Consider the following 10,545-nt stretch of genomic DNA (forward strand, 5'->3'; position numbering starts at 1 on the left):
CCCAGTATGCACCAGACTTCCCACAAAAAGATGAATCAAGCTTAAATGACTGTGCTGCCCACTTTCACATCAAAGAACCAAAAACTACTGACAAGGAAGCATGCCTGCCTCTCCCGTCTGCCTGCCTGGCTGACAGGGAAGGGAGAGGCCTTGCAAGTTGAAGGAAGCACCTGGGTGGGATGACAGAGAAACCTGGAGTGAAGGCCATGCTGGTCCAGGGTGTCCTGCAGGTTGTAAAATGAACTTTAATCAAGTGTCACTTTTTGTTCAAATGATTTTAATTAGATTGCACAATTTTTAATATGCAAAGAAAAAGTTTTAAAACCTGAATTAAAAAAGAATAAGAAAAGATGTAATCCTTAAAAATGCTCATTCATCTATAACTATCTAGCAAATCATTGGTAAAACGTTATGATCTTCTAGGTCAAGAATTTACACTTAACATACACGCCAGATAATGGCAAAATGGCAATTTGAAAAAAATGAGTATCACTATTAAAAATAAGCTTTGAAATGAGAACTCGTGCAAATGTTAGTCATATTGACAGGATATATCTTTTCCATTGCTCAAAACATTAAAAAATATACTTTAGGGACAGATATAAATCCACCTTATTAAGTGACAAGAAAAAGTCTTATTACTTTAGAGGCGTTTTTGAAACATTTAGCTAGCAATTTGCAAATGGCTCCTTCAAAAAATAATTTACTCTCAAAGAATACCAGTGAAGATATTTAAAACATTCTTTTCAAGTGCTAAAAAACAAAACAAAAACAAAAACACAATCATGTCAAAAATGTTAAGTTCACAGTAACACTGCTAAACAAAAGACACTGCTCCCAGCCCCTTGGCAATTCTGCGACCTATTTAAGGGAACAATCTTTACTCTATGTTCATATAGACGCTTAAATTGAACACAACACAAAACCTGTCAAAAGTTGAGCAGAGAGAAGTTTCCAAAGAAGAAAACCCATATGGAAAGGAACAAAGCAAAGGTAAAAGGAGCCCTTGAGCGCTTCCCTGGTGGCACAGTGGTTAAGAATCCGCCTGCCAATGCAGGGGACACGGGTTTGAGCCCTGGTCCGGGAAGATCCCACATGCTGTGGAGCAACTAAGCCCGTGCGCCACAACTACTGAGCTTGCACTCTAGAGCCCACGAGCCACAACTACTGAGCCCATGTGCCGCAACTACTAAAGCCTGTGCACCTAGAGCCCATGCTTTGCAACGAGAAGCCACCGCAATGAGAAGCCCGTGTACCACAACGAAGAGTAATCCCCGCTCGCCGCAACTAGAGAAAGCCTGCGCACAGCAACGAAGACCCAACAGAGCCAAAAATAAAAATAAATAAAATAAATAAATTTATTTAAAAAAAAAAAAAAAAGCCCTTGAGTTTTCCCCCACAGAATTATTCACTTTATTCTCTCCATTTGCCAACACAGGTTAGAGGAGGTCTTCCTTCACTAGATCATTGGACAACTTCTTTAAATTTGGGGCATGGGCTCAGTGTAGAGCAGCACATATTAGGAATAAAGACATGTAAGGGGATCCTGTAAGAATACAAGAAAGGCATCAAGAGTCATTTTCCTTTGAGAGTTTTTCTCTGCTCAAACTTTAAAAGGTTCTGTATTTTATTTAATAACAGAAATGGTTCCCAAACAACTTTACGTTGCTCCTTGAGAAATTCAGAGATGCAGCTACCCTTCTTCCATCAGAGGAAGGCATTTCTTCTCAGAGGCTAAATTTAGGCAAGAGACATAAATTTTGGACCTGAGCAAGATAATAAGTATAATGTCCCTAGCCATTAGGGACATTAAAAGCCATTTAAGATATTTCAAACAAATATTTGTAGATTACTTTGGTGCATACAATTAATACATATAAGCAAAATTAACAGTAGGTTAGAAGACAGAAAAAGATACAATAAAAGAACAGAAGATGGAAGCTGGAGAGGACAGTGAATGACAGGTACACAGCCTCAGAAGTACAAACATAAAAGCAGTTTCTTCATACCTTAAACCACTTAAAGCCCAAATGACTGGTCTCATGCAATATTTCACTCAACAGCTTCAGACAGGCAGTGAGTAGCAGAATGGACGAAAAAAGATAAACAGGAAAGAGAGAAAGAAAAAGGCATGCAATTAAAAGCAAATTATTTACAGCCACTTCAAAAGATTTTTTTTTCAGTTTCTTACAAAAAGCTCAATACAACCTAGCAATCACACTCCCAGACATTTACCTAAATGAGTTGAAAACTGATGCCCATACAGAAACCTGCACATGAATGTTTACAGCAGCTTTATTGACAACTGCCAAAAACTGGAAGCAACCAAGGTGTTATTCAATAGGTAATGGAATAAACAAACAATGGTACATCCATTCAGTGGAATATTTTCAGAGATAAAACAAGATAAACTCTCAGGCCACAAAAAGACATGAGATTACCTTAAACGCAGAGGCTAAAGGAAAGAAGCCAGTCTGAAAAGGTTACAGGAAAAAGATCAGGGATTGGGGAGATGGGGGAGGGATGAAAAGGAGGAGCATGGGGAATTTTCAGGGACTGAAACTATTGTGTATGATACTGTAATGGTAGATACATGCCATCATACATTTGGCAAAACCCATAATATGTGTAACATGAGAGTGATCCAAACTGTAAACTATGGACTAGTTAATAATGTGTCAATACTGGCCCATCAATTTAACCACTGTATCACACCAATGCAAGACGTTAACAACAAGGGAAATTGAGGTCTAGGAAGGCGTATATGGGAACTCTCTGTACTTTCTGCTCAACTTTTCTGTGAACTAAAAAACTGATCTAAAAATAGCTTATTAAGATAGACTCATGCTGGGCTTCCCTGGTGGCGCAGTGGTTGAGAATCTGCCTGCTAATGCAGGGGACACGGGTTTGAGCCCTGGTCTGGGAAGATCCCACATGCCGCGGAGCAGCGGAGCAGCTGGGCCCGTGAGCCACAATTACTGAGCCTGTGCGTCTGGAGCCTGTGCGCTGCAACAAGAGGCCGCGACAGTGAGAGGCCCGCGCACCGCGATGAAGAGTGGCCCCCGCTCGCCGCAACTAGAGAAAGTCCTAGCACAGAAACGAAGACCCAACATAGCAATCAATCAATCAATAAATAAATAAATCTTTAAAAAAAAATGGCATCTATAACTCTAGAAAAGATATGAATTGCCTTTTAAGATAGACTCATGCTGAAAAGGCAGAGGGCTATGTACCAGATGAAGGAACAAGATAAAACTCCAGAAAAACAACTAAATGAAGTGGAGATAGGCAACCTTCCAGAAAAAGAATTCAGAATAATGATAGTGAAGATGATCCAGGGCCTCGGAAAAAGAATGGAGGCAAATATCGAGAAGATGCAAAAAATGTTTAACAAAGACCTAGAAGAATTAAAGAACAAACAAACAGAGATGACCAATACAATAACTGAAATGAAAACTACACTAGAAGGAATCAATAACAGAATAACTGAGGCAGAAGAACGGATAAATGACCTGGAAGACAGAATGGTGGAATTCACTGCTGCGGAACAGACTAAAGAATAAAGAATGAAAAGAAATGAAGACAGCCTAAGAGACCTCTGGGACATTAAACGCACCAATATTCGCATTATAGGGGTCCCAGAAGGAGAAGAGAGAGAGGAAGGACTAGAGAAACTATTTGAAGAGATTATAGTCGAAAACTTCCCTAACATGGGAAAGGAAATAGCCACCCAAGTCCAGGAAGCGCAGTGAGTCCCATACAGGATAAACCCAAGGAGAAACACGCCGAGACACAGAGTAATCAAATTGGCAAAAATTAAAGACAAAGAAAATTATTGAAAGCAGCAAGGGAAAAATGACAAATAACATACAAGGGAACTCCCATAAGGTTAACAGCTGATTTCTCAGCAGAAACTCTACAAGCCAGAAAGGAGTGGCAGGATATACTTAAAGTGATGAAAGGGAAGAACCTACAACCAAGATTACTCTACCCAGCAAGGATCTCATTCAGATTTGATGGAGAAATAAAAAGCTTTACAGACAAGCAAAAGCTAAGAGAATGCAGCACCACCAAACCAGCTCTACAACAAATGCTAAAGGAACTTCTCTAAGTGGGAAACACAAGAGAAGAAAAGGACCTATAAAAACAAACCTATAACAATTAAGAAAATGGTCACAGGAACATACATATCGATAATTACCTTAAACTTGAATGGATTAAATGCTCCAACCAAAAGACACAGGCTCGCTGAATGGATACAAAAAGAAGACCTGTATATATGCTGTCTACAAGAGACCCACTTCAGACCTAGGGACACATACAGACTGAAAGTGAGGGGATGGAAAAAGATATTCCATGCAAATGGAAATCAAAAGAAAGATGGAGTAGCTATACTCATATCAGATAAAATAGACTTGAAAATAAAGAATGTTACAGGAGACAAGGAAGAACACTACATAATGATCAAGGGATCAATCCAAGAAGATATAACAATTATAAATATATACGCACCCAACATAGGAGCACCTCAATACGTAAGGCAACTGCTAACAGCTATAAAAGAAGAAATTGACAGTAACACAATCATAGTGGGGGACTTTAACACCTCACTTACACCAATGGACAGATCATCCAAAATGAAAATAAATAAGGAAACAGAAGCTTTAAATGACACAATAGAACAGACAGATTTAATTGATATTTATAGGACATTCCATCCAAAAACAGCAGATTACACGTTCTTCTCAAGTGCGTATGGAACATTCTCCAGGATAGATCACATCTTGGGCCACAAATCAAGCCTCAGTAAATTTAAGAAAATTGAAATCATATCACGCATCTTTTCTGACCACAATGCTATGAGATTAGAAATGAATTACAGGGGAAAAAACGTTAAAAACACAAACACATGGAGGTTAAACAATACGTTACTAAATAACCAAGAGATCGCTGAAGAAATCAAAGAGGAAATCAAAAAATACCTAGAGACAAATGCCAATGAAAATACGACGATCCAAAACCTATGGGATGCAGCAAAAGCAGTTCTAAGAGGGAAGTTTATAGCTATACAAGCCTACCTCAAGAAACAAGAAAAATCTCAAGTAAACAATCTAACCTTACACCTAAAGGAACTAGAGAAAGAAGAACAAACGAAACCCAAAGTTAGCAGAAGGAAAGAAATCATAAAGATCAGAACAGAAATAAATGAAATAGAAACAAAGAAAACAATAGCAAAGATCAATAAAACTAAAAGCTGGTTCTTTGAGAAGATAAACAAAATTGATAAGCCATTAGCCAGACTCATCAAGAAAAAGAGGGAGAGGACTCAAATCAATAAAATTAGAAATGAAAAAGGAGAAGTTACAACAGATACCACAGAAATACAAAGCATCCTAAGAGACTACTACAAGCAACTCTATGCCAATAAAATGGACAACCTGGAAGAAATGGACAAATTCTTAGAAAGGTATAAACTTCCAAGACTGAACCAGGAAGAAACAGAAAATAAGAACAGACCAATCGCAAGTAATGAAATTGAAACTGTGATTAAAAATCTTCCAACAAACATAAGTCCAGGACCAGATGGCTTCACAGGTGAATTCTATCAAACATTAGAGAAGAGCTAACACCCATCCTTCTCAAACTCTTCCAAAAAACTGCAGAGGAAGGAACACTCCCAAACTCATTCTATGAGGCCATCATCACCCTGATACCAAAACCAGACAAAGACACTACAAAAAAAGAAAATGACAGACCAATATCACTGATGAATATAGATGCAAAAATCCTCAACAAAATACTAGCAAACAGAATCCAACAACACATTAAAAGGATCATACACCACGATCAAGTGGGATTTATCCCAGGGATGCAAGGATTCTTCAAAATATGCAAATCAATCAATGTGATACACCATATTAACAAATTGAAGGAGAAAAACCATATGACCATCTCAACAGGTGCAGAAAAAGCTTTTGACAAAATTCAACACCCATTTATGATAAAAACTCTCCAGAAAGTGGGCATAGAGGGAACCTACCTCAACATAATAAAGGTCATATATGACAAACCCACAGCAAACATCATTCTCAATGGTGAAAAACTGAAAGCATTTCCTCTAAGATCAGGAACGAGACAAGGATGTCCACTCTCGCCACTATTATTCAACATAGTTTTGGAAGTCCTAGCCATGGCAATCAGAGAAGAAAAAGAAATAAAAGGAATACAAATTGGAAAAGAAGAAGTAAAACTGTCACTGTTTGCAGATGACATGATACTATACATAGAGAATCCTAAAAATGCCACCAGAAAACTACTAGAGCTAATCAATGAATTTGGTAAAGTTGCAGGATACAAAATTAACGCACAGAAATCTCTTGCATTCCTATACACTAATGATGAAAAATCTGAAAGAGAAATTATGGAAACACTCTCATTTACCATTGCAACAAAAAGAATAAAATACCTAGAAATAAACCTACCTAGGGAGACAAAAGACCTGTATGCAGAAAACTATAAGACACTGATGAAAGAAATTAAAGGTGATACAAACAGATGGAGAGATATACCATGTTCTTGGATTGGAAGAATCAACATTGTGAAAATGACTATACGACCCAAAGCAATCTACAGATTCAGTGCAATCCCTATCAAATTCCCAATGGCATGTTTTACAGAACTAGAACAAATCATCTTAAAATTTGTATGGAGACACAAAAGAACCCGAATAGCCAAAGCAGTCTTGAGGGAAAAAAACGGAGCTGGAGGAATCAGACTCCCTGACTTCAGACCATACTACAAAGCTACAGTAATCAAGACAATATGGTACTGGCACAAAAACAGAAACATAGATCAATGGAACAAGATAGAAAGCCCAGAGATTAACCCATGCACCTATGGTCAACTAATCTATGACAAAGGAGGCAAAGATATACAATGGAGAAAAGACAGTCTCTTCAATAAGTGGTGCTGGGAAAACTGGACAGCTACATGTAAAAGAATGAAATCAGAACACTCCCTAACACCATACACAAAAATAAACTCAAAATGGATTTGAGACCTAAATGTAAGACTGGACACTATAAAACTCTTAGAGGAAAACATAGGAAGAACACTCTTTGACATAAATGACAGCAAGATCTTTTTTGATCCACCTCCTAGAGTAATGGAAATAAAAACAAAGATAAACAAATGGGACCTAATGAAACTTAGAAGCTTTTGCACAGCAAAGGAAACCATAAACAAGACGAAAAGACAACCCTCAGAATGGGAGAAAATATTTGCAAATGAATCAACGGACAAAGGATTAATCTCCAAACTATACAAGCAGCTCATGCAGCTCAATATTCAAGAAACAAACAACCCAATCCAAAAATGGGCAGAAGACCTAAATAGACATTTCTCCAAAGAAGTCATACAGATGGCCAAGAAGCACATGAAAAGATGCTCAACATCACTAATTATTAGAGAAATGCAAATCAAAACTACAATGAGGTATCACCTCACACCAGTTAGAATGGGCATCATCAGAAAATCTACAAACAACAAATGCTGGAGAGGGTGTGGAGAAAAGGGAACCCTCTTGCACTGTTGGTGGGAATGTAAATTGATACCGCCACTATGGAGAACAGTATGGAGGCTCCTTAAAAAACTAAAAATAGAATTACCATATGATGCAGCAATCCCACTACTGGGCATATACCCAGAGAAAACCATAGTTCAAAAAGACACATGCACCCCAATGTTCAATGCAGCACTATTTACAATAACCAGGTCATGGAAGCAACCTAAATGCCCATTGACAGATGAATCGATAAAGAAGTTGTGGTACATATATACAATGGAATATTACTCAGCCATAAAAAGGAACGAAATTGAGTCATTTGTTGAGACGTGGACAGATCTAGAGACTGTCATACAGAGTGAAGTAAGTCAGAAAGAGGAAAAAAAATATCGTATATTAACGCATGTATGTGGAATCTAGAAAAATGGTACAGATGAACCGGTTTGCAGGGCAGAAGTTGAGACACAGATGTAGAGAACAGACGTGTGGACACCAAGGGGGGAAAACCGCGGTGGGGTGGGGATGGTGGTGTGCTGAACTGGGCGATTGGGAATGACACGTATACACTGATGTGTATAAAATTGATGACTAATAAGAATCTGCAGTATAAACAAACAAACAAACAAAACAACTAATACTAAACTTTCTTTGGGTTATTTGTATGGAAACACGTTAATATAAATGTTTCAGACATTACATGAAATTCCTAAAAATCTTATATGTTCTGGTATAATGTTATTAGTCATAATTCCAGTTACTACTTTAAAATGTATATCTCAGAAATAACTAAACTTCCTTGTCAATTGCATTATTATGAACTTTCATCAAATCTTTAACCGTGGTCATTTTTAAGTCTTTTGTCATTTACAGACAGTTCTGGGTGTACTCTGATGCTTTTGCAAAAATGTTCCTATAAAAGGGTTTCATCTCCAAGGAATTCATGGAAAAGACCCTGACAAGCACAGGTTTCTGGTAACTGACTATACTGCTGAACTGAATGAATAAGCATTTTCAGAACTCTAATGGAAAACTGATGAACTCATAAAAGTGCTAACAAAAGATCAAGATGGAAAAAAAAATTAATTACATGGGACTGAGTGAACTGATGAGGATGATTATAATTTTTGTGACTTTGTTTGAATAAAAACAAAAAAAAATCCCACAAGGACTCAGAGGCAAAAAATATACAAATCAATTTTCTCTGCAAAGTAAAGGATCTGTTACAGTGGAGGATTACTGGACTGAATGTCAATATTATGACACAGTATCAGTGTGTTTTGTGTTTGGTAATTGCAATCATTGTTGCTTTCGCTGTGGTCATCCATTTAACAATGCTTGGTGTCAGTCTATCTCTTGTAAAAATAAAATACAGTGTGTGTGTGTGGAAAAAAAAAAAGAAAGTACAAGAAAAAAATAAATAAATAAAATAAAAATAAAAATAGTCATTAATATCAATCAATCAGCCCCAGAAAGCAAATTATAACCAGTTCACACTATAGCTTAAAAAAGAACATGTAACAGCAGTCTATATACCATGACATGATTTATTATTAATTGCCAAAATGTCTACATGATGTCTGATATGTAAGACTTGTCACTAAACAATGATCCCAAAGCAGAAAAAAAATCTTTACAGAAAGACAAAATGGGGAACATTTTGAAAACAGAGGGAAGAATGTAAGGAAGGTAGAATCAAGATACAAAAAGATCCCTCCTCAGCCTGGAACAATGGCTGACACTACCCCTTCTCTGAGGCTCTCCACCCCCCGAGCTCTGTTTAACTGTACGTTAATAAATGTTCAAATAGAAAGTGGACCGAGGCACTTATCTAAGAATAGGGCACTGAAAGAAACTCAATCTGGAAAGATCAATTTTCCTTCAGCTTTGCTAATAAATGTCAGTTTGCCTTTCTACACTTGACACTAAAGAAAGCAGATCCTTGTATCTAAGTCATGAGGGGACTGCCTGGTGGTACACACCATGACGCATCTGCTTTGAAAGGCACCCTTCTTCCTTGCTATGGAGCTACCCTAGCTCACAAGAGCTCTGGCGGTCTGATCAAAGGGCTCCCCAAAAGATGCATGTCACCCTCTCACTGAACACTTTTTACCTGTTTGGCACTTATATTTCTCCAACAAAGAGATGGAAACAACACTGGAAAAATGATACTCTCATAATGGGAACTGAGATTAGAGCCTTCACTTGTTAAAACTATTTCTTCCCATTCAGACCTCCCACCTTTAGTTATTCTTCCTAATAAAAAGTTTAAAGCAAGGGTAGAGAATCTAAAAAGACATATAAAAACATAGAAAACAAATAGAAACAGCAGAATTCTTTAACAAGTCACCTCCGGGTTGAGATGCTGATCTGGGACTCCCAGGTGTCATGACATCTATGTCCTTCATACCTGTTACCAACCTCAACTTGTTATAACTTTAACGGCTCTTGTGAACAAGACACGCTATAACATAAATAAATCTTTTGCTATTTAAATCAACATCTTTGACTCAGAAGTGTTTGTGTTTTCCCATTTAATTTAAAAGCAGGGTTGTGCTCAGTCTGGTGACAGACAGGCAAGTTAAATTTCATCTCATCAGATGTGTCTGCATATACAACATCAATATGTACAAGTCAGCCCCAAATATGGAAGGCACAGACGACTGCATTAACATGAATCAATTCTTAATACGGCTATGTTTTAATTCTTATTTAACTCTAAATACTTACACTCGGTGAAGTGCTTTGAAACCCTGCAAACATACATTATGTACTGTTCACCTAAGCCGTACTGGCTGGGCTTCACCCTCCTTTAACCAGCAGCACTGCCGTAACTGTAAAAAATCGCAGACCTGTTTTTCAGCACTGGTCCTGGCTGACTCCTCCTGTGCCAGCACCATCTCTCGCTCTGCAGTTATCTGTACACTTTCTCTTAGTGCTTCTTCCAGCTCTTCAATCCTGTCATCCTTCTTACGGAGACTGTC

General features: G+C 37.8%; 1 protein-coding gene across 21 annotated transcripts in view; it reads right to left on the bottom strand.

The window, feature by feature from the left end:
• The window catches only part of ERC1 (ELKS/RAB6-interacting/CAST family member 1), a 417,262-nt gene that overhangs the window by 217,262 nt on the left and 189,455 nt on the right, over positions 1–10,545 (bottom strand). For 17 of the 21 annotated variants that reach the window (XR_014233070.1, XM_082349076.1, XM_082349081.1 and 14 more), the window contains one exon: positions 10,414–10,545. The exons of the other annotated variants lie outside the window; for them this stretch is intronic. Coding sequence is in view for 16 of the 17 variants with exons in the window: in XM_082349076.1 (XP_082205202.1) it covers positions 10,414–10,545 (132 nt within the window). In the remaining variant the exon portion in view is untranslated. The remainder of the gene's footprint in view (positions 1–10,413) is intronic. 21 annotated transcript variants of the gene reach the window in all.

The sequence above is a fragment of the Balaenoptera borealis genome, assembly GCF_965194805.1.
Source record: "Balaenoptera borealis genome assembly, chromosome: 13".
Lineage (NCBI taxonomy): Eukaryota > Metazoa > Chordata > Mammalia > Artiodactyla > Balaenopteridae > Balaenoptera > Balaenoptera borealis.